General features: G+C 56.3%; 5 protein-coding genes across 18 annotated transcripts in view; 3 read left to right on the top strand and 2 right to left on the bottom strand.

Moving 5' to 3' along the window:
- The window catches only part of COL11A2 (collagen type XI alpha 2 chain), a 30,249-nt gene extending 28,145 nt beyond the window's left edge, over positions 1-2,104 (bottom strand). For 6 of the 10 annotated variants that reach the window (XM_027058028.2, XM_027058029.2, XM_027058030.2 and 3 more), the window contains exon 1: positions 844-1,181. In XM_027058028.2, coding sequence (XP_026913829.1) covers positions 844-925 — 82 coding nt within the window. In that variant the 5' untranslated portion in view covers positions 926-1,181. Of the gene's footprint in view, positions 1-843; positions 1,193-1,256 lie in introns of those variants that run through there. The other 4 variants (XM_053222957.1, XM_053222961.1, XM_027058033.2 and 1 more) reach the window with 4 other exon arrangements.
- A 219-nt stretch (positions 2,105-2,323) lies between these two features.
- On the bottom strand, positions 2,324-8,808 carry RXRB (retinoid X receptor beta). 4 transcript variants are annotated; one of them, XM_027058016.2, is made up of 10 exons: positions 8,577-8,808; positions 7,499-7,905; positions 6,990-7,146; positions 6,455-6,634; positions 5,143-5,315; positions 4,614-4,743; positions 4,287-4,419; positions 4,080-4,183; positions 3,689-3,794; positions 2,324-3,591 (listed from the first exon to the last, which is right to left on the bottom strand). In XM_027058016.2, exons 1-10 carry the CDS (start codon positions 8,806-8,808, stop codon positions 3,444-3,446), a joined length of 1,770 nt encoding a protein of 589 aa, XP_026913817.1. In that variant the 3' UTR covers positions 2,324-3,443. The 4 variants fall into 4 exon arrangements, with proteins under 4 accessions (XP_026913817.1, XP_026913819.1, XP_026913820.1 ...); XM_027058018.2 differs by having other exon boundaries at positions 7,658-7,905; XM_027058019.2 differs by having other exon boundaries at positions 4,080-4,171; positions 7,658-7,905.
- On the top strand, positions 8,765-12,805 carry SLC39A7 (solute carrier family 39 member 7). 2 transcript variants are annotated; one of them, XM_015073517.3, is made up of 9 exons: positions 8,765-8,817; positions 9,170-9,270; positions 9,581-9,995; positions 10,086-10,254; positions 10,416-10,469; positions 10,602-10,766; positions 10,912-11,052; positions 11,258-11,454; positions 11,911-12,805. In XM_015073517.3, the coding sequence occupies exons 3-9, from the start codon at positions 9,585-9,587 to the stop codon at positions 12,181-12,183; spliced, it is 1,410 nt and encodes a 469-aa protein (XP_014929003.1). In that variant the 5' UTR covers positions 8,765-8,817; positions 9,170-9,270; positions 9,581-9,584; the 3' UTR covers positions 12,184-12,805. The 2 variants fall into 2 exon arrangements, with proteins under 2 accessions (XP_014929003.1, XP_014929004.1); XM_015073518.3 differs by lacking the exons at positions 8,765-8,817; positions 9,170-9,270 and having other exon boundaries at positions 9,676-9,727; positions 10,102-10,254.
- A 95-nt stretch (positions 12,806-12,900) lies between these two features.
- Positions 12,901-15,220, top strand: HSD17B8 (hydroxysteroid 17-beta dehydrogenase 8). Its single transcript, XM_015073520.3, has 9 exons — positions 12,901-13,072; positions 13,265-13,482; positions 13,585-13,701; positions 13,812-13,904; positions 14,007-14,092; positions 14,211-14,295; positions 14,506-14,548; positions 14,760-14,834; positions 15,027-15,220. Exons 1-9 carry the CDS (start codon positions 13,027-13,029, stop codon positions 15,041-15,043), a joined length of 780 nt encoding a protein of 259 aa, XP_014929006.2. The 5' UTR covers positions 12,901-13,026; the 3' UTR covers positions 15,044-15,220.
- Positions 15,221-16,900: 1,680 nt separating this feature from the next.
- Positions 16,901-20,876, top strand: RING1 (ring finger protein 1). The gene is made up of 7 exons (XM_027058021.2): positions 16,901-17,068; positions 17,181-17,316; positions 18,111-18,271; positions 18,379-18,594; positions 19,309-19,698; positions 19,884-20,157; positions 20,461-20,876. The coding sequence occupies exons 2-7, from the start codon at positions 17,239-17,241 to the stop codon at positions 20,560-20,562; spliced, it is 1,221 nt and encodes a 406-aa protein (XP_026913822.1). The 5' UTR covers positions 16,901-17,068; positions 17,181-17,238; the 3' UTR covers positions 20,563-20,876.
- The last annotated feature ends 358 nt before the right edge of the window (positions 20,877-21,234 follow it).

The following is a 21,234-nucleotide window of genomic DNA, read 5'->3' as shown; positions in this document are numbered from 1 at the left end:
GTGGAGTTACATGCAAATTATCCTCTAGTGTTTCTATGAGTGGGAGGCTGGCTCCTGCCTGCTTAGGACCCAGGTGCTCCCAGCCCCCTCCTGTCTGACATCAAATCCCTTTCCTAGGTGCCAGGACTTCTGGATCCTGGGAAAAAGAAGGAAAAGATTGGGGTTGTGGACACCAGGGTCCCAGGGGAGCCCCGCTGGCCAGAGGGGGAGGGGTGGGGCAGGAATGCAAAGAGTTGGCTCTCGCCTCAGACACCTGATCCCAGCCTGTCCAGCGGCCGTCCTGTTGGCAGCCAGCCCCAGTGCTCCCCAGAGCCAGCCGCGTGGCAGCATCGAGGGCACAGGGAGGGGGAAGGGGATACTGTCGGGGAAGCCAGTGGGACAAACAGTCCAGGCATCCCTTCTTTCTCTACTCACTAGGCTCTGCTCTGACCCACAGATGCTCACCCCTCACCCCAGACATATAGATAGAAAGCCCGGAAGATATACACACCGTCCTCACCCATCAACACTGGCATCTACCTGGCCACCCCAGCATTGGCTGGACTGCACCAGCTTTGGCCAGCTTTGGCTCTCCCTGAGTACCTCAGCATCCAGTCCCCTCTTTAGGTGAGCCTCCACCTTTCAGCTTTACCTGCCCTCTCCCAGTTACTCCAAGGAGGCAAAGAGATCCCTATCTTTGTTCCAAGGGAACCGAGTGACCTGCCCTCGAGTCTGGACCCTTAGCCCCCTAAATCCCCTTTTTGAACTTAGAAGCTCTGCCTTGGGCATCAGCTATCTCCTACCCAGGCGGGTACTCAGAGCTGCAGCCTGACTCCAAGAACCCAGGCGTCGGACTCCTCTTACCTGCCCAGGCAGGGACGGCGCTCAGCCCCAGCACCAGCGGTACCAGCAGGAAGAGGCGATGACAGCGGCTGCACCGCTCCATGGCTGGCGACCCGAACGCCCGGTCCCAAGGACCTACGGGCGGCCGGAGACGCTGAACGCCCCCAAGGCTGACAAGAGAGAGCGAGCAGGCTTTGAGCCTCGGACGCCCGGGTCCTGCGGAGGTCAGAGGCTGTCGGGTAGCAACAGCTCTCAGCGGCCCAGCTCCATGCAACGAGGCGCCGTCGGGGCTCTGGCGCTGCTCCTTCCTCAGTGGCCGCCGCTCCTGTGTGTCCCCGGCCACCCCGGCGGCCCACAGCCCCCACCCCGCCCCCGCCCCCGGCCCAGCCCCCGCCTCCAACCGCCCGCCCACAGCCACCGAGGGGAAACCCCACCCTCGATCTCCACCTGGTTGGGGGGGGGGGGGGCGGTGGGAGACAGCAGCCCTCGTTCAATGACCCTTGCTCCTTGCAGAGGCTGAATGGCCTATACCCCGGATTCCTTTTTCGGGAACCCCAATATCTCTTCCTCTGCCCCTTCCTTTTCTAGGACTCAGACGTCCAGTCAAAGCCCCCACCTCCATTCCCTCCCCGTTAAGGGCCCAGAGCCCCTTTTCAGCAGTCCTGGGCGGGATTTAGGGCACTGTGGGAGGAGAGAGGCGGACCTGGGGGTCTCTACCTCCCCCCAACAGGTCTCCATAATTACTTCCCCTCGCCCCGCCCAGTGTAATTACAGAGCCGGCCTGGGGTGGGGGTATTTATAGACAAGGCTATAGATAGCGACTGGAGACCTGCAACCCGACGGCTGCGGGGGGTGGGGGGGGGGCAGGTGGTTAGAGGGGAGGCAGAGGGACTTAGTTTGGGGGCGGAGAGAGCCAGAGGCTGTACAGCCCGACACACACAGGATAATCAGGTCCAAGGAGATGAAAATGGGGGGACGAGGTCAGGAAGTCCGGGAGCCCAGGTGGCAAGGGACTCAGGGGGCCGTCGACGCTAGTTGGAAGAGTCCGGGGAAACAGGGTCACTCAGGGACGAGAGGCCGCCTCCGGGCGGGCAACGCCTGAGGAGGCCGCCGCGCTCAACGCCCAGTGCGCCCCCACGGACGGGCACGGCGCCGGGTCTGCCCGGAGCCCGTGGCGCGGCCGGAGAAGACAGGAGCGAGCCGAGGCGCCGCCGCCCGCTGGCGCTAGGAGGGCGCAAGCGAACAAGGCGCCTTTGAGAATCAGCTGCCCCCCTCTTCCTCCTCCGGCCGGCCCCGCCCCCAGCCTGGCACACCCTCTCCCCCCTCCCCGACAAAGCGCGCCTTGTGTCCCCCACCCTGTGCCCGCCTCTCAGGCCCCGGGGAACCTCGGCGGCGGCGTCAAGGGAGCTCGTCCGGAGCTCCCGACCGGATGCCCCCCCCACACACACACACACGCGGCCAACGCAGTGCTGCTCCCCCCCCCCCAACACAGTCACCTCAGTCCAGAAAACATTGATTTTAATTTGAAAGCTATTTTATGTGTGAGTGAAAGAGAAGGGAAAGGAAACCCAGAGAGAAGGGCTGCGAGGCAAAAATCATGCAGCCCCAGCACCCTATCTCTGCAGGCTGACCATCCCCCCCTCAATTCTCAGGCCAGGGTCCTGTGTCCCCAGTCTACACTGTGCCCAGGTCTGGGGGAAGGCTGTGAAAGGAAGGGCCTGAGGACTACTCACCAAACCACCCTGCCATCACATCCCAGGCCCTTTCCCCAAGTTAGACAAGAGATGGGGGAGGGGCTAGGGAAGGCCAGTGCTTGAAGGGCCCCAGGGACAGACCATCTCAGGGCCCTGCCTTTCCCAAACACCACCTCCACCACTGGCATTTCTTAGTCAACCTGGGAAAGTACAGTACTTCTTTGAGTCTAACTGCAAGTCTCTATCCTCAGAGGAAATTAAAAATAGCAGATCGGTTCCTACATCTTCACCCACCCCTTAACCACCACCACCTTTTTATTCAGTCTGACTGCAGCAGGAGGTGAAATGTGAGGGGGGCTCTGAACAGGAGACAGTGACAGGGCTCCTCCCTCTTCCAGAGTAGCCCCCACCTGCTGGGCTACTGTCAAGGCTGTCAAGGCCTGGAGGAAAGCCTGTCAGAGTGCTACTCCCATGTCCATCAGTTTGGGGGGCCTGCCCCCCAGTATCCATCTCCGGGAGAGTTCCCATTTTCTCTCTTCACATGGGTAGCTAAGTGAGGCAAGATAAGAAGGAAGCAAGGTCCTGTGAGCAAGGCCAGTGCTTTGTGCTGGGGGAAGGAGAGATCGTTCCAGGCAGGGGGTAAGAAATCACCCCAAATCATGACAGACCCAAGACAAATTCAGAGACTCAAGGTCACTGAAAGATGAGGTCCAGCCCGCACAAGGATCTGGGGTCCCCTCTGACTTGGGATATCAAGCAAACCTCTTGGAGGGTTTATGGATCCCCTTGGAGGTCTCAACTCTGCCCCGTACTCCTCACCCCACCAAGATTCTAGGACACAGCCCCTCCCCACCGTGCCCCCAAGGCTGGAGTCCCTCTCAGATGTGTACTCCTCAAGTGTGAGGAGCACCACGTGTAGGTCTGGGCTCAGGCCAGCTGGTGGGGAGCCTCAAGCATCTCCATGAGGAAGGTGTCAATGGGGGTGTCTCCAATGAGCTTGAAGAAAAACAGATGTTCTAGACACTTAAGGCCAATGGACCTGAGGGCAGGAAGACGTAGCAGCAGCTTGGCAAACCTGAAGCAGAGGTGGAAGAAGACAGCTGGAACCACACGGGCCCTGAACACAACTTCATGGCACCCCACAACCCCACACCCCCACAGCTCCTTCTCACCGTCCCTGCTGCTCAGGGTACTTCTGTTTGCAGTAGGTCTCCAGTGATGCATACACTTTCTCCCTCAGAACCTCCACCTCACTGGGGTTGGAGAGACCCTTGGCATCTGGGATGGCAGGGAAGAGAGAAGGAAGAAGACAAATCAGGACAAATGTGGAGATGTGGCCCATACGATGTCCCTTTTGGGCCCCACCTACTGGCCCTTTAACAGGTGCCTGGCTAAGTTGTGGAATGGGGCCAAAGGGGAACGTATCAGTGCATGTGGGTTTTTCTTGGTCAGCTGGGAGAGTTCCAGATTGAGGGGGATAGCTGGGTAACTTAGGAGTCTCTGGAGAAGAGGAGGCTCCAAGGTTGCCTTGGTCTTGAGAAACAGGGGTAATCCTCCTCTTACCTGGATTGAACAGAATGATTGCCCTCAGGCAGCCAAGCTCTGTCTTGTCCATCCTCATGTCACGCATTTTGGACACTAGCTCTGTCAGCACCCTGGAGAGGGACCTGCAGGTCACTCAAAGGTCACAGCTCAGCCAGCCTTGGACACGGACCAGCCTATAGCCCCACCCCCTCTACCTACAGGCCAGCCTAGCCGAAGGCCACTGACCGATCAAAGATGGCTCCCACGCCTGCAGAATGGGCTGAGTTGCGGTGCACATGAAGACCTGTGGCGAGGAGGATGCCATCTCGGACATCAATGGATCGGTGGGAGAAGGAAGCAATGAGGAGCTCGTTCCAGCCTGCGTGGGGGGCGGCAAGGGTCAGGAGCCAGAGCTCAGACCATGGGATTCAAAGCATATCAGGGGAAGAGAAGAAGTGAGGAAATCAATGAACTTGGCTCCCTTGGTATGTAAGTATGCACTGGGGTCACTGAAGGTCAGAGGTCAAACAGGGATCAAATATCAAGAGGTAAAGGGGATCCAAGGTCACTGACCTGCCCGTAGCAATATGACCTGGTCATCCAGAGGCAAGGAAGAAAAATGTGGGATCCTCTTCGCCCACTCAACAAGCGTGAATAGCTGTTTGTCAGCTGCCTGACAGATGTTAGTCACGGGGTCATTTGGCTGCAGGGGATGGGGAGGTAAGTTACGGAAGGTCTGGAGGTACACTGGAAGTCCCCCCCTTGTAAGAGGTTTCTGACACCACCTCCTTATCTAGAGTCTCCCTTCAAACCCATCTGAACCAATCCCCATTAGTCAGGCTTCTCTTCTGGCATTCGCGAAAACAATTATTTGTTTAGGACTAGCCCATGGTTCTACCACTGGGTTGTTTTGGGATGGGGACAGAGAAAGCTATCACACCCACCTCAGATGTTTCAGAGACCTTGTTTGGCAGCACTTCCAGTCCCAGGCAGTGTTAGGGGGGATGGAGGGTAAAGGGAGGGGAGAGGGAAATAGAACCAACCTAGACTCCCGTCCCCCATCCCCCATCAGGAGAGAGAGTGGATTGACCCCATCACTCACGCTGCTGCCGCTACCCCCGGTTCCCCCAGGACCCTCAACGCCCTGGTCACTCTTCTGCTCCACGGCAAGCTCTGCCTCCAGGATCCTGTCCACAGGCATCTCCTCGGGGGCTCCCCCAGCCCCCTCCCCATCCCCGTCCTTGTCCTTCCCCCGCTGACGTTCCTCCTGTACCGCTGGGGGGGGGGGAGGGGAGGGGAGGAGAAGAAAAAGTGGAAAGTCAACAGTCAGCCGTGAAGGGTTCTGAAATGTCTTTAGGGCCTTATCAGGGTTCTCAAGGCCCTTAGGAGATATTTATAGAAATTAGAGAAGTCACTAGAAATGGTAGCCTAGGGAGTCTGGAAGCAGGGGCTATAAAAGAGCATATAAATAAGCCAAGAAGGAGAAGAGGAAGGCAGGATAAAGGAATTAGGAAGAAAACTAACATTTAAACCTAGGGTCTAAGAAATGGGCCAAATACATTTTAACATTCACTCAATTATTATGAAAATTCCAGGATCTCTTATCTTTGTTATTAAAGACGAAAATTTTAGGGCTTGGAGAAGTTAGACAGCTTGTCCAAGTTCTCATAACATAGAGCAAGTCGTCCATCTAAATCCAAGTGTGCCTGGCTGCAAATCTGGTGCTCTTCCGATTCAACAAAGTCACAGTGCAAGGATCACTGGCCCGGGTCTTCAAACTTGTGGGTTCTGATTGCAGCCCTGCCCCCTCTTTCGTTGCATGACCCCCGAAAAACCAGGCCTCAGGCTCATCTTCTCTAAAATGAGGCATTGGACCAAGATACCTTAAAATGTCTGAAAATTCCAGAATTAGACTTAAGAAGATAAGAGAAAGAGAAGGGGAGGCAGCCCTGAGGTCTTCAGTAAAGTCTGCAGCTTCAAAGAGTAGAGTCCCAGACTTTGGAGGAGGAATCACAGATAACAGGGAGACAGAGAGAGAGGGAGACGTAAATCACAGGCACACAAGCACTGGTCAAAAGAGGAGGAACTATTCAGGTTAGTGAAGGGGAGACAGAGAAACTCATCATGGGTAAGGAATAGTTATCCTACCCTAGCACCAGATGGGAGGGGTCATGGGTGCCGGACACAGAGAAGCAGCCCCATTAAAAAAAGGAAACTCAAGAGAACAGAGCAGAATTCGAGAGACAAGAGCTGATGAGGAGGGAAGAGAGAAATCAAATATCGCCCTCTGGAGGAGGAGGGAGAACAGTCCAGTCCTGAGAGGTACAGTCTGCAGTTTCCTGCAGTCTTCCCTCCACCTCCTCCCTCCTCTCCCATAGGGTAGCTAAGGAAGCCCGGTTGACGCAGGCCCTTACCCTCCCTCTTCATGCCAGTGGCCAGGCACTTCTGATAACGGCAGTACTGACAGCGGTTTCGCTGGCGCTTGTCCACTGTGCAGTCCTTGTTGTCCCGGCACGAGTAGGTCAGGTCCTTACGGATGGTACGCTTGAAGAAGCCTTTGCAGCCCTCACAGCTGTAAACCCCGTAGTGTTTGCCTTGAAGGAGATGGGAACAGCAACAGCAAGGCCGCATGTAGACCCCTCACAATCAAGTCCCTTGCCAACTTCCCTCCCAGCAAACTTAGTTTAAATCCATCCACACAGATGGGGAACCAGGACATGAGGGATGACCCAGTCCCACTCTCCTTACTGTTCAAAAACCCTATACCAGCCCCCTCTTCCCCCTGACCATCCCCCATCCCACATCTGAGCTTCAGGTCCCTTAGTCATCACCAGGCTTCCTCCCATCCACTTGCTCCAATGCAACCCCATGAGCCCCTGGGATCCCACAGGTGATGGTAAATGTCAGATACTCTCTTTCTTCCTTTCCGATGATCTCTGAGCCCCATACCTGAGCTTCGGTCCCCGCAGATTGCACATAGCCGTTTACCAGCCCCAGGGCCACCTGGAGGGGGTGGACAGTGCAGGCCCCGGACCCCTAAGACTGGTGGCTTCACATCTTCAGGGGGGCCAGACCCACCCCCAGGGAGCGACACTGTTGAGTTAATCTGGGATGGGGGAAATAGGGAAGTCACAGGGAGACTCACTGGGAAGGAGAATCTCTCAGAGGTCATGGAAATCATCCCCTACCACCTAGGCAGGGCCCTGCATTGCACATCACAGAGGACATTATTTACATTGCAGTCTATGTGAAGGGCCACCCTTGGAGCACAACCCCCCAAAAATTAGACATACAGTTCTCCTTGAAATTGTGCAACACAGGGGCCCTGAAGGGCATATATCTCAGGACGGCAGATGGGATAAAAAGGGCAGAAAAATAACTGATAGATGAAAGGGACATCAGAATATCGGGTTGTTTTATAGGGCTGGGAAGGAAGCATGCACTGAAAGATCAGTCACCTCAGGAAGGGCAAGGGGTCTCACAAGGACCACAGGCCTGCCAGGATTAGAGGACTGGAAGGTCAGTGGGCCATGGGGAAGTTCACACAAGGATCTGGGGTCACAAGGAAAACAAGGAAATGAAAGTGGAGAGGCAGTCAGTGAGCCACGACCTCTCACCTGGGGGCTGCTGACAGGCCCGGAGAATCCTGGGGGAGCTGGAGGGGGCAGACCAGGGGACCCCATGGAAGAGCTGATGACTGGGAAAGGGGAGCCCAGTGGAGGGGGTGGCATCGGGGGTGGGGGTGGGGCCCCGGAACCTCCAAGGGTTGGGGCTGCTGAAGGGGGTAGGGGTAGGCCAGGAGGAGAAGAGGGAGGGGCCCCCTGGGGAAGGGGATTCGGGGAGGAACTGTCTGGGCTTCGGGAGTCTGAGGGAGGGGTACGTACAGGCACAGAGACACACAGACAGAAAGACAAAAAGAGAAAATGAGTCTTAGATCATCCAACTGGAGACTTTAATTCTCTCTAATCCCCCGCCGGGCCCCACCCCAACCCACCCCACCCCACCCATCCTCAAGTCCAGAAACACCCTGTTGTCAAACAACGGTTTAACTCCTAATTGTGGTGAGGGGAGGGGGTTAACAAAAGGCAGGATAGTTCAAGTGAGGGACAATTCCAAGCAATCCGTTTGGTCACCCCAAGCCAGACATGTCTTATGTGGGTGGGGCAGCACGTGGGGTGGAACTGACAGCCCCTCCATTCCCAGCGTGCAGCCAGAGCGTGCAAGGAAAACAGGTGGAAGGGACCCTTCTTAGGACGCAGAATCTGCCTTCAAACGACCAGAGTTCCCAAACTCGAGGACTCAAATCCCATGCCCGGGACCTCTGGATTGTAGGGCCTCAAACAGCCAAAGCTAGGAGGGCGGAAGCTCCCCCGCCCCGCCCCGGTGGGGGAGGGCGCTAAGGCCCTCGGGAGGGAGGGGACGCATGTTTACAAACAAGGGGGCGGGAGCGCCAGGGAAAGAGCTCCAGGGGACGGGGGGGAGGGGTCGCAGATAACGCGGTGACTGGTTCGCCGGTCCGTCCGCTAGGACACTCACCCCGCCCGCTGTCGCCCATCCCGTCCCGTCCAGCCTCCCCTGGCTCCGGCTCCGGGGTTTGTTGTTCTCCGGCTGCTGCCGCCGCCGCCGCCGCCGCGGGATCCAGCCAGGGCCGTCGCCGCCGCCACCGGGAGGCGACCCCACAATGCATTTCTTTTCGCACCCCCACCGGCCCACACTGCCCTGCGGCATGCCGCTGGGGGAGGAAGGGCGGGCGAGCAGCCCAAGACATGACTCTTGGGTGAGTGCAAGGATACCGTAGAGGTACCAGGGATTCCCACGTATTGACCGGGGGACTAGCTGAGCACGAGGAAGCCCCAGAGAACAAGACTCTGGCCTGAACCGGGTCAAATTAAGCGCTTCGCTCTGCTCTGTACCAAAATGACAGCGCCGATATGGCAGCCATCTTGGTATAGACGGGAAGTCTCCGTGCTAGTTCCCGCCCCCTCGTCTAGTTGGAAACGGAGGAGGCGGTCTCCTCAGCCCAGTTAGCCGGCCTCGCCCAGCCTCCCCTCAAATAACCTCCACACCTGCGCATGCGCGCCAGAGCAGCGTGGCCTCGCCGCCACCGGTGTGTCGCCATCTTGGTAAAGGTATCGGGACGGAGGTGGAGCGGAACTTCCTGTTCTCGCGGGAGCCAGAGGCGGGACTGCCACGTCCGAGCAAACCGGGAAAGGAGAAGATCCTGAAGCCGGTGAGAATTCCCTGCTTTACCCTACCGTCCTTTCCAGACCTTTTCTATCTTCTAGTGGATCATAGAGACTAGGGCCCAGAGAGTCCGTAAAGTGGAGGATCAAAGCCTAGAGCGGTGTCCCAGGGCCCTACATCCGGGAGGGGGTTCGAGATAAAGAGACCGAGTCTTGGGAACAATGTGGGTGGGGACAGAACGGAATGGGGGAGCAGCCCATAAAAGTGGACGGAGGGCACGAACGGAGTAAAACTGACCCTGCATAGGTGTAGAGTTGAGGGTCAAGTGGAGTCACTATCTCTGTCCCTCTGGTCAGCGTGATGGCCAGGGGCCTGGGGGCTCCCCACTGGGTGGCCATGGGACTGCTGACCTGGGCGGCCTTGGGGCTGCTAGTGGCCGGACACGGGGGTCATGGCGACCTGCACCAGGACCTGCACGAAGACTTCCATGGCCACAGCCACAGGCGCTCACAAGAGGATTTTCACCATGGACACAGCCATGCCCATGGCCATGGCCACACTCACGAGAGCATCTGGCATGGGCATACCCACGGTCACGAACATGGACATTCACATGAGGATTTGCACCATGGCCATAGCCATGGCCAATCCCATGAGACCCTCTACCACAGAGGACATGGACATGACCATGAGCACAGCCATGGAGGCTATGGGGAGTCTGGGGCTCCAGGCATCAAGCAGGACCTGGATACTGTCACTCTCTGGGCCTATGTGAGTCCCCAGGGGATGGGAGAGAGAGGGGCCGGTTCTGGATTGTTGGGAAACCCCACACCACTTGACCCCTGACTCTCCCCTCACCAGGCACTGGGGGCCACAGTGCTGATCTCCGCAGCTCCATTTTTTGTCCTCTTCCTTATCCCTGTGGAATCAAACTCCCCCCGGCACCGCTCTCTGCTCCAGATCTTGCTCAGTTTTGCTTCCGGTGGGCTCCTGGGAGATGCCTTTCTGCACCTCATTCCTCATGCCCTGGGTAAGTGATTTTTGGCCACTACTGCAAATCTTAACATATTTTATTCTCTGGGCAGAAGGGTTCTTCATCCTTTGTGATCCTTGACCTTCCAATATTCCCCCAAATGCATGCCCCTTGGGCAGGGTATTCACTCATCTGGCTTTTTCTCCCCCTTCCTCTAGAACCTCATTCTCACCACCCTCTGGAGCAGCCTGGACATGGACACTCCCACAGTGGTGAGGAAGGGGTGGATGGAGATGTATTGGGATGTTGAGAGAGGTCTTTCCCTCCCTGTTCTCTTCCTGCACTTGGGGAGGAGGAGTCTGGAATCCATATTTCCCTTAATGTCTCAATGTCTCTATTCCCAGGCCAGGGACCCATTCTGTCTGTGGGACTGTGGGTCCTCAGTGGAATTGTTGCCTTTCTTGTGGTGGAGAAATTTGTGAGACATGTGAAAGGAGGACATGGACACAGTCACGGACATGGACACGCTCATGGTCACACACAGGGAGGTCATGGGCATGGAAGACAGGGTGAGTACAGGAACAGCTTTCCTTGAAAGCCACCTTGCCTGCTGCAGAATCCCCTTACCTTACGGCTCTTCAGCAGGAGGGGACTTCCCTTTTGAGGACATTTCTGGAGATTTCTGTTCTCCACTCTACTAACTTCTTCCCTCAGAGCGTTCTTCAAAGGAGAAACAGAGCTCAGAGGAAGAAGAAAAGGAAGCAGGTGGGTCTCGGAAGAGGAGAGGAGGGAGCACAGGGCTCAAAGATGGGCCAGTGAGACCTCAGAATTCTGAAGAGGAAAAAAAAGGTTCAGGTGAGGGCCAGGGTTATCGATAAACTTGGGCAAAGGATATCACAAATCACATGGAATATACACTGTGGGTAATGGCAGGTGTCTGAGAAACATGAAGGGGCTGGATGTGAAGTGGTCTCTGGGGGGAGATGTGATAATGGCTGAAGGGCTGGGACAAGGGGTAGTAGATGACTCTAACCATTGTCTTCCTTTTTACTTGTACAAGATCTGCGTGTATCAGGGTACCTGAATCTGGCTGCTGACCTGGCACACAACTTCACAGATGGTCTGGCTATTGGTGCTTCATTTAGAGGAGGTCGGGGGCTAGGGATCCTGACCACAATGACTGTTCTGCTACATGAAGTGCCCCATGAAGTTGGGGACTTTGCCATCCTGGTCCAGTCTGGGTGCAGCAAAAAACAGGTTGGTAATGATGTGCGCGAGACACGATTGCCTCAGTCTTTACCTCTCCTGTTCACCCACCTAAAACCCAAGATCGCCTCGCATTAGTTTCAGACAAGTTGGTACTGTTAGAAACAATACAGCCTCTAGAAATGAGGGAGAAGAACTTCTGTTTCTTTGTCCTGTGGCTCAGTATTTCTTGAATTCTAGTCCACAAACCGTCTGAATGGTTTATGAGGGTGTTTTACACTGCCCCCCACCCTGACCTTCCGAATCAGAAGTTCTGTGGAAAGGACCTCTTTGATATTTTTAGGTTTTTCAGAAAGTGTCGATTCTAGATCCTCCTCTTTTTGCCTTATTCTTCAGGTCCCAAAGACTTGCACCCTTCCCATATATACCTGTACCCCACCAAACATGCCTAACCACTGATCATCTTTAGATGTTGTTGAATGCCTTTCTGTCTTTTCTGCCCACCAGGCGATGCGTCTGCAACTACTGACGGCAATAGGGGCACTGGCAGGCACAGCCTGTGCCCTCCTAACTGAAGGAGGGGCAGTGGGCAGTGAAGTTGCAAGTGGTACAGGTCCTGGCTGGGTTCTGCCATTCACTGCAGGTGGCTTCATCTATGTAGCAACGGTGTCCGTGTTGCCTGAGCTGTTGAGGGAGGCATCACCATTGCAGTCACTTCTGGAGGTGCTGGGGCTGCTAGGGGGAGTTGTCATGATGGTGCTGATTGCCCACCTCGAGTGAGAGGTGGGGTAAACCGTCCCCACTCCAGCCCTAAATCTCTAGTGTGTAAGCCTTCCAGGTCCGGGGTCTGTGGAAGTTGGGGACCCTGGCCAGGGATGTCTGCTGAAGGAAGTTGTAAGCTAGGGAAGTGGTAACGTTGGCATTAGGGCCATCAAGATTTTGCAGTCTTATAAGAGCTGCAGAAGTGAGAATGAGAAGTCAGAGGGACCATAGTGTTAGTCATGTGCTAACCATGTTGTTGGGTTTAGGGGGTTAAATGGGGCCATGAAGAAGGCTGGAGAAGAGAGGTGATGACAGCCTACCCCATGTCCCCTACCGAACCTGTTTGCAGAAAACCAAGCTACCAAGAGCAGGTTTATCCAAGGTCCACCCTCCCTTCCCACCTGTTGGTGGAAGCTTCAGGGAAGACCAGAGTCCTGGACAGAGTGGGTAGCAGGAAGAGTGGGGGATATACATCAATTAAACATCAATCGTGTGTCCTGATTTGGGAGTGATTGGGGGGGGGGGGAGGTGGGCTTGCCAATCTCGGGGCCTGATTTTTTTTTCCTATTCTTTTGATATCACTGAATTGAGGGGTAGGGGTGGTAACCGGAAATAAAGTCCTCGGATCTTCCGCCCCAAACGCGGTCTTTGTCTTTTTTGAGAGAATGAGGGCCCCTCATCTTCCCATTCCCCAGGCCCCCAAGCGGTGGCGCGTGACCACGCCCCCGCGGTGGAGGGTCAGCCTGTGCTGGTGGCCTCCGAAGGCTCAACGCTGGCCGGGCTTAGGTTGGCGCGGCTTTGCTCTTGCCACGCCTCCTCTGCGCTAGGATTGGTTCAGTGCCCGCCCACCCGCCGGCGGACATGGCGTCTCAGCTCCGTCTCTGCTCGGCGCTGGCCCTGGTCACAGGTTGAGGGAATGTTCTTCCAGGGCGGGTCGGGGTGCCGGAGTGTTGTCCGGGGACGCCCTTGGGGTCTGCAGCCGCTGTGACCTCTGGCCCCTGGTCCGAATTTTACTACTTTGCGCCCTGTTGACCCCTGACCCTGCCTACTCCTCCCTTTCTCCCCTTACCCCCACTCCGTGTGTTCTCTCCCACCTCAGGCGCGGGTAGCGGCATCGGCCGAGCTGTCAGTGTGCGCCTGGCCAGAGAGGGGGCCGCCGTGGCCGCTTGCGACCTGGACGAGGCAGCAGCAAGCGAGACGGTGCGGCTGCTGGGCGGGCGGGGTAGCGAGGAGGTGGCGCCCTGCGGGGGCCACGCAGCCTTCCAGGCTGACGTGTCTGAGGCCGGGGCGGTCAGGCGCCTGCTGGAACAAGTACAGGTGAACGCGAGACGACCTCGCCCCCTTTTAAGAGCCAACATTGATTGTCTTCACTAACCCGGCTCTACTTGGGTTTTGGTGTGTAACCGCCCCCTTCCATAGGCCTGCTTTTCTCGCCCACCGTCCGTCGTTGTGTCCTGTGCTGGGATCACCAGGGATGAGTTTCTGCTCCACATGTCAGAGGATGACTGGGACAAAGTCATAGCTGTCAACCTCAAGGTGGCGACTTCTGAACCTGTGACTTCTGGTTTCTCTAGCCTGGGGGAGGGAGCTGGAGGAGGACTGTCACCCAACTGTTCCTTTCTGCCTTGTTACTCTTTCCCCACCAGGGCATCTTTCTAGTCACTCAAGCTGCAGCCCAACTCCTGGTGTCCAGTGGGTGTCATGCTTCCATCATCAACATCAGTAGCATCACAGGGAAGGTCAGGTTGAGTTAGGAGAAGGTCAGCCAGCCAATTGGGCACAGAGAGGAGAGCCCCTCCTTGGGACTCCTGACTCATTCCAAATCTCTGACTCACCTATAGGTGGGGAACATGGGACAGACAAACTACGCAGCATCCAAGGCTGGAGTGATTGGGCTGACCCAGACTGCAGCTCGAGAACTTGGCCGGTTAGTCAGACACAGCTGGGGGTACAGAGGGATTTGCTGAGCCATGTGGGAGGTCTGGGGAGGGGGTGTGTCAGTGTTGAGCCCTTTCCAGAGTCAGCAGCCACTCTCCCTTCCACAGACATGGGATCCGCTGTAACTCTGTCCTCCCAGGGTTCATTACAACACCTATGACACAGAAAGTGCCACAGAAAGTGCTGGACAAGGTAGGAGGCTGTGGGTAGAGGGCAGAGTTATTCAGACACCCAATCTCTCTGGGCTTCAGAGAGAATGCTGAGCACAGGGCCTGACAAATAGTAGATATTCAATAAGTGTACAAGGAATGGAAAAAGAAAAAGGTGCCACAGACAGCCTACCAAAAAAAAAAAAAAAAAAGTAAAAGAAACATTTACACATGTATGAGTGTTTTCTTACAGGTGACTGGAATGATCCCGATGGGGCATTTGGGGGATCCTGAGGGTGAGCACTGAATAAGGAAAAGGAGTTAGGGAGGGGGCCTGAATGAAGAAATCCCAAACTTTGTGGGATCTGAAAGGATCTCACCAGGATTGGTGGTTGGTGTGTGTGTGTGTGTGTGTGTGTGTTGGTGGGGAGGGGTTCTGGTGGGAGGTGATGACTTTGGATCTATGAAAGTGAATAGGATTCTGCCTTTTCCCCACCATTCCCATAGATGTGGCAGATGTGGTCGCATTCTTGGCATCTGAAGACAGTGGATACATCACAGGGGCCTCAGTGGAAGTCACTGGTATGAGGCCATCATGGGGAGGGAGAAGGCAGAGAAGTGGAACCCAGATGATAAGAGAAAGCAAGAGAAGGGAGTCTGGAGCCACTAAGGGAAGAGCAGAAGTTCCCATAGGCGAGGGACTGAACTGGGCACCCCCCCCCAGCCCATTTGTCTCCACCTATGCATCTGTCCAAATGTTTCTGCCCCTCCCAGGAGGTCTTTTCATGTAACTGCTTCACGGACCCTGGATTCTGCTCACTCCCCCACCACTCCACCCGGCCTCCTGCTGATGAGGACTCTGAGTTCCCAGGCTACAAAAGGGGTGGCAGTGTATGGCTCTGGAATGCTGAATATGGGAGGCAGGGGTGCTTGTGACCCTAATAAATTCCAAATCCTCTTCCCTGCCACCTCCGGTTCTTCTTGTGTCTAAGCCCTCAGACCCTTCCCCACCTCCCCCTCCTTTCCCTTTCCCGAAGGATTGTTCCCTTTCACTGCCTGGTCTCCCAGGGCAACCCCCGCCGCCGGGTGTGAGAGGAGAGAGTGTATGTCACTGTGTATGCGTGACATTCTGGGTCTTTATAGAGGGAGGGGGTCTCTGCTCCCACCCCCTTCCACTGGTCCTACAGCCCCAGTACCCTCTCCCCAATTCCCTGGGTCCTTATGGTCCCCAAGGGTGGTTTGTTCATGGCCCCATCCTGGTGTCCAGTCTGGCCTTGGGAGGGGGTCTTGGAACAGGTGGCCCTCCCCTACCCCCTCCCTTTTCTGAGTCCCCCCCCCCTTTCTCTCCACCTTACAATAGCTGCAGCCGGCCTGGGGTCGGGTGGGGGGGATTAGGGGAGGGGGCCAGGATTAGGGGAATGGACCAGCCGATGAAAGGGGCTGGAGGAGAGCAGAAGGGAGGGGGCTGGGAGGAGGAGGAGGAAGGGGAGGGGGTCCGCGCTAATCGACTCTGGAGCCCACATAAGGACTGGCCACGGACTGAAGGAGAGGACAGGGAAGTAGGGGGGAACTGGGGGAGGGGGCGAGGGGACCCACTGCTGCCTTGTCCCAGAAACAGGCTACCCCCTGGCAGCTGCAGCCCAAGTCCGGGAGCCCCAGCTCAGGCTGGAGGAGACAGGACGCCCACTACGGTCTTCCCCCCCCCCCCCCATCTCATCCCCTGCCCTCAATGGGGATCGCTCTGCCCCTTCCTCTTCTCTTTCCTCCCTGTCCCCTTCCTTTACAGAAAAGTCCTGGAGGAGGCTTCTGTCCGCTTCCCACTCCAGACATTCTGCCCCTTGTGCCCCCACCCACCCACACGCGCACACCCCCTCCCCTATAGGGGCCCCATCGTGTGTGTGTGTGTGTGTGTGTGTGTGTGTGTGTGTGTGTGTGTGTGTCCCTGCTTCCGCGTGGTGTCTCCATTCCCCTGTTCCTCCCGTGCGCCTCCCTCCCCCGCCCCGGGCCGCGGCTCTTGATTGTCCAAACGCAATTCTCGAGTCTATGGCTCCGGCCGAGAGTTGAGTCTGGACGTCCCGAGCCGCTGTCCCCAAACCTCGAGGGGAGAGCGGGTCGGAGGGTCTAGGGAGAGCCAAAGCGAAGGGTGCAGCAAGTCCCCAGGGTGGTAAGGGGAATCCCGGGCTCATCCGGATTTAGTTGCGTTCACAGGACTGGAGGACTGAAAAGGCCGAAGATCCTTTCCAGCCTTCCCCCTCCCCTCCCCGGAATGCCGGGCTGGGGTTACGGAATTGTGGGGAGGGGGGCAGTTGTCCCCCAGAGCCGCTAGGGGACGCGGAGTGGGGGAGGTGGCCCCTTTTCCAACCCCTCTCTACCCTCCCGGGGTCCAAGAGATCCCAGGCCCCGCCCTCCGGAGCGGAGGCCCCGGGTGGGGACCTCGGGAAGGGAACGGTAGCTAAGGTTGGCAGCGCGACGGTGCCGGCCCGGGGACTGAGACCGCGGTCCCCACGTAGCGGGGGACTCCGGGGACTCCGGCTCCTCACGCGAGGCGGACGCGCCCGAAGGCGGGGGAACCCGGGAGCCCACGTCGCGTCCCACCCGAGCCCGGAGTGGCGGGTGACGTCTCCGCTGGCGGGGGCGGGGGGGGGGGTAGCGGAGGGACAAACGGAAGTGACGTAGGGCCCCAGCGCCCGGGCCATGGCGGCGGCGGCGGCGGGAGCTGCTGTCTGAGCAGCGGCTGCGGACCGAGCGAACTGGGGCTGAGAGCCCGGGCCCAGTGAGAGGCGCTGCGGCAACGGGGCGCGGACGGCTGGAGCCCGGTGAGGGGCAGCGCGGCGCGGGGCGGAGGTTGTGGGGGGAGCCACAGGAGGGGCGGGGTCTGCGCGAGGGCGGCCCCCCTAACACCCTTCCCCCCCTTCCCCCTTTCCCCAGCCTACCTCTCCTCCTCCACCGCTGCCGAGCCCGGGTGGGGGGTCTGTGCCCTGTCACCATGACGACGCCGGCGAATGCCCAGAATGCCAGCAAAACGTGGGAACTGAGTCTATACGAGCTCCACCGGACCCCGCAGGTGATAGGGACTTTCCTTTCACAGCTTACTCCCTTTCCCCAAACCCTTCAAACAGACCCCTATCTCACAGCCTCTTTTCCATTTTTCGCCCTATTCTGCCGACCCTGCCGGATGTCACAGACTCCCTTGACCCCACCTTTGAATCACCTTAATCTTTTCCAAGCACTTTCACATTTATCTCGTTTCATTCTCACATCAGCTATTGCCACAGATGTAGGGCGACTATGACTGCCTTCATCTGAAAAATAGTAAACACATAGACATTACCTTCAGTGTTCCTCAGTTCAGTGTCAAAGGTCAATGCATATAAGACTTTCCTTCCAAGTTTACTAGAAAGGGAGCCCTCCCCTGCGCAACCCACCCCCTCACCACGCCTTGCCAATATTCTGATACCATGAGATGGGGCCCCAGAATCTGTGTTTTAAACAAGCACCATAGGGTATTCTGATACAGGTTGCACCCAGACCACACTTTAAGAAATTAGATTGAAAAAGTCTTCCCCAAACCCCACATCTGTGCCACCTCTGCCCCAGACCTCTGACCAAACCTCAGATCCTCCTGTTGCAAAGCTCCTACTTTCAGTTAATGGACACTGCTCCTTTCTGTTCTCCATTCTCTCCAAGTCACTAGCTCCTCTTTCTCAGAATTCCCGTCTTCCTCAAGTGGTCAACACGGGGTACCCAGATTCTGTTACTTCACTGTATTTCTCAAAACTCCCATTCCATTGACCACCTGTTTCTAAAACCCCTTTCCCCCCAACCCACCATCACCTTTCCACTCACTGATGTCTCCAGGAAGCCATCATGGATGGCACAGAGATTGCGGTTTCCCCTCGGTCACTGCATTCAGAACTCATGTGCCCCATCTGCCTGGACATGCTGAAGAATACAATGACCACCAAGGAGTGCCTCCACCGATTCTGCTCCGACTGTATTGTCACGGCCCTGCGGAGCGGGTAATGGGAGGGATGTGTTTGAGAAGGGGTGAAGGGTACAGAGTTGGGGCCTCAGTGTCCTAGCAACTGAGACTGACTCGTTGAGGGCCTCCTCTCTCCCACCCCAGGAACAAGGAGTGCCCTACCTGCCGCAAGAAGCTGGTATCCAAGCGGTCTCTGCGGCCAGATCCCAACTTTGATGCCCTGATCTCTAAGATCTATCCCAGCCGGGAGGAATATGAGGCCCACCAAGACCGGGTGCTCATCCGCCTCAGTCGCCTGCACAACCAACAGGCACTGAGCTCCAGCATTGAAGAGGGGCTGCGCATGCAGGCCATGCACAGGTTCGGGCCGGGAGAGAGGCGATAGCAGGGCTGGTGGGACAGATCCGTGGGTCAGACTCCTGGTGCCATCTTTGCTGCCTGCCAGCTTCTAAACCTTAGCATCTTAATAGCTAACCACAGCCTGATTGTCAAGGTCTGGAAGCCAGGGGTGTAAATTGCAGCTTCCTAGTTAGCAACTGGTACTACTATTCTTAAGAAAAAATTAGCTCACCCTCTAACTTTCTAGAAGTTAGAACAGTGGAGTGATTTTGAGCATAAACTCTGGATTCACCTTGCGGGGAATTAAATGACCTTCTAGGCCAGCATTGCTCGGTCTTTAATAAGCATCCAGATTACCAGAGGGTCTGTGAAAAATGCAAATTCTAATTCAGTCGGTCTGGAGTTGGGCCTGAAATTCTGCATTTCTACAAACCTATGCGACTGGTTCTTGGAGTCCATGTGGAAAGGCAAGAGGCTGTGGTTGCACACAAGTTATCTAACATTTCTAAGCCTCAGTTTTCTCAACCATAAATAGAATATAATCACCTGCTTCTAAGATTTGTACTATGTGAGGCGATCAGTGCAAAATACTTAGCAGTGTGTTTGGCGTGTAGTTAGTGTTTAATAAATATTAGGTGTCATCATTAAGATTTCCCTGATCTCTTGTTCTCTTAAGTTTAAAGTTTAAACCCCTTATCTGTGGTGCTTTCTAACCTCAACCACTTGCTTCTACAGGGCCCAGCGTGTGAGGCGGCCGATGCCCGGGTCAGATCAGACCACCACGATGAGTGGGGGGGAAGGAGAGCCTGGGGAGGGAGAGGGGGATGGAGAGGATGTGAGCTCAGACTCTGCCCCTGACTCTGCCCCAGGCCCTGCTCCCAAGCGACCCCGTGGCGGGGGTGCAGGGGGGAGCAGTGTAGGGACAGGGGGAGGTGGCACCGGCGGGGTGGGTGGGGGCGCCGGTTCTGAAGACTCTGGTGACCGGGGAGGGACTTTGGGAGGGGGAACCCTAGGCCCCCCAAGCCCTCCTGGGGCCCCCAGTCCCCCGGAGCCAGGCGGAGAAATTGAGCTCGTGTTCCGGCCCCACCCCCTGCTCGTGGAGAAGGGAGAATACTGCCAGACTAGGTGAGAGCCCTGTCTTTCCCCTGACCTCTGAGAAATCAAAAAGATCATATAGATGTCCATCAGAAGTGGGCTTCACCCAAACCCAGAAAGAAACCCTAACCCAGAAGCCCTTTTGGAAAATCCCCTACTTCCCTTTTCCATTTGCGGCTTCCTGTCCCCTAAACCTGCCTTCTTTCCCACTTCAGGTATGTGAAGACAACTGGGAATGCTACAGTGGACCATCTTTCCAAGTACTTGGCCCTGCGTATTGCCCTTGAGCGGAGGCAGCAGCAAGAAGCCGGGGAGCCAGGAGGGCCTGGAGGGGGCGCCTCTGATGCCGGGGGACCTGATGGGGGTGGTGGAGAGGGTGGGGGTACCGGAGGAGGTGACGGCCCTGAGGAGCCTGCCTTGCCCAGTCTGGAAGGTGTCAGTGAAAAGCAGTACACCATCTACATCGCCCCCGGGGGTGGAGCTTTCACGGTGAGAGCCTCTGAGGGCAGTGCTATAAGAGGGGAGAGGCTGGGAGGATGGCCTGGGACCACACAGACCCTGGATCCTGACCTCCTAACTAGCCCACCCTCCACTCTCCCTCTGCATCTCTCATCTCACGTCTGTGTCTTATCTTCTTCCTACTCACTCCCTATGCCCCTGCTTTACCCCACCTTTTTTATTATTCCTTTTTCTTTTCTTCCTCCCTTGGTCACTTTCTGCCTCTCATTCATATCCTTTATCACCTTCTCCAACTTTTTCTTACCCTGCCTCTCTCTTCTACCCCCTCTGTAGACACTGAATGGCTCGCTGACCCTGGAACTGGTGAATGAGAAGTTCTGGAAGGTGTCCCGGCCACTGGAGCTTTGCTATGCCCCCACCAAGGATCCAAAGTGACCCCACAAGGGGACGCCAGAGGATGGGGGCCAGGGGTGTCCCTGTGTCCTGGCCCACCACCCCAGCTTCTTTGTTCCCCAGTGCCCCCCAGCCCAGCCAGTCAGCAAGAGGACACAAATGAGGACAAGTGGCTTTTATACAAAGTGTCTATATCAGATTCTTCTATATTGTACAGAGTGGGGCATGCGCCCCCATCTACTGCCTTTTCTATTGCCCCTCAACCTCCCATCTCTACAAGATGTTGGGGAAGGTGAAGAACCCTCCCCTTCATGCTCCCCTACCAACAACAAATTTGCTTCTTTTCCTCTTTGAAACCTGCAGTTCTGTGTGTGTTTATCACGGGTGTACTAGAAGGGGTGGGGGGAGATTGGGGAGACAAGCTGGAAATCATGTGGAATCAACCTTGGAAATGGGGAGGAAATGTCAAAGGTTATTCACGGTATGTAAATCCCATTTTTCTGAGTCCCCAAATCAGCAAATATGTTCGAAACTAGCGGGGACCAACCTATGAAGTTGAAAGGGACAGGGTGAAGAGGTAAGCGTTGTCTGAAGTCTTCTCAACCCTGCCCCCTAAAAGCTGAATCGCCCAGCTTGAGATCCAGGATTTAAATACCAAAGGGAAAGCAGGAAAGTGGCTGGAGAGGAAGGTATGTTGGTAGACTCCAACGGGAC

Source organism: Acinonyx jubatus, chromosome B2 (assembly GCF_027475565.1).
Source record: "Acinonyx jubatus isolate Ajub_Pintada_27869175 chromosome B2, VMU_Ajub_asm_v1.0, whole genome shotgun sequence".
Lineage (NCBI taxonomy): Eukaryota > Metazoa > Chordata > Mammalia > Carnivora > Felidae > Acinonyx > Acinonyx jubatus.
The sequence above is the reverse complement of the archived record's forward strand: the minus strand, read 5'-3'. Positions and strand labels throughout refer to the sequence as shown.

Bases quoted from the DNA above. Each gene is read 5' to 3' on its own strand.
- RXRB (XM_027058016.2), bottom strand. From the start codon at position 8,808: ATGTCTTGGGCTGCTCGCCCGCCCTTCCTCCCCCAGCGGCATGCCGCA. The intron at 6,635-6,989 runs GTATGGGGCTCA...ATCTCCTTCAAG, and splicing joins CTGCGGGGACCGAAGCTCAG to GCAAACACTACGGGGTTTAC. The intron at 4,184-4,286 runs GTCAGTGGCCTT...AGTGACCTGCAG, and splicing joins GTGGGAGCCATCTTTGATCG to GTCCCTCTCCAGGGTGCTGA.
- HSD17B8 (XM_015073520.3), top strand. From the start codon at position 13,027: ATGGCGTCTCAGCTCCGTCTCTGCTCGGCGCTGGCCCTGGTCACAG. The intron at 13,702-13,811 runs GTGGCGACTTCT...TTTCCCCACCAG, and splicing joins TCATAGCTGTCAACCTCAAG to GGCATCTTTCTAGTCACTCA. The intron at 14,549-14,759 runs GTGAGCACTGAA...CCATTCCCATAG, and splicing joins GCATTTGGGGGATCCTGAGG to ATGTGGCAGATGTGGTCGCA.
- RING1 (XM_027058021.2), top strand. From the start codon at position 17,239: ATGACGACGCCGGCGAATGCCCAGAATGCCAGCAAAACGTGGGAACTG. The intron at 18,595-19,308 runs GTTCGGGCCGGG...TTGCTTCTACAG, and splicing joins CGCATGCAGGCCATGCACAG to GGCCCAGCGTGTGAGGCGGC. The intron at 19,699-19,883 runs GTGAGAGCCCTG...TTCCCACTTCAG, and splicing joins GGAGAATACTGCCAGACTAG to GTATGTGAAGACAACTGGGA.
- SLC39A7 (XM_015073517.3), top strand. From the start codon at position 9,585: ATGGCCAGGGGCCTGGGGGCTCCCCACTGGGTGGCCATGGGACTGCTG. The intron at 10,470-10,601 runs GTGAGGAAGGGG...CTCTATTCCCAG, and splicing joins ACATGGACACTCCCACAGTG to GCCAGGGACCCATTCTGTCT. The intron at 10,767-10,911 runs GTGAGTACAGGA...TTCTTCCCTCAG, and splicing joins TCATGGGCATGGAAGACAGG to AGCGTTCTTCAAAGGAGAAA.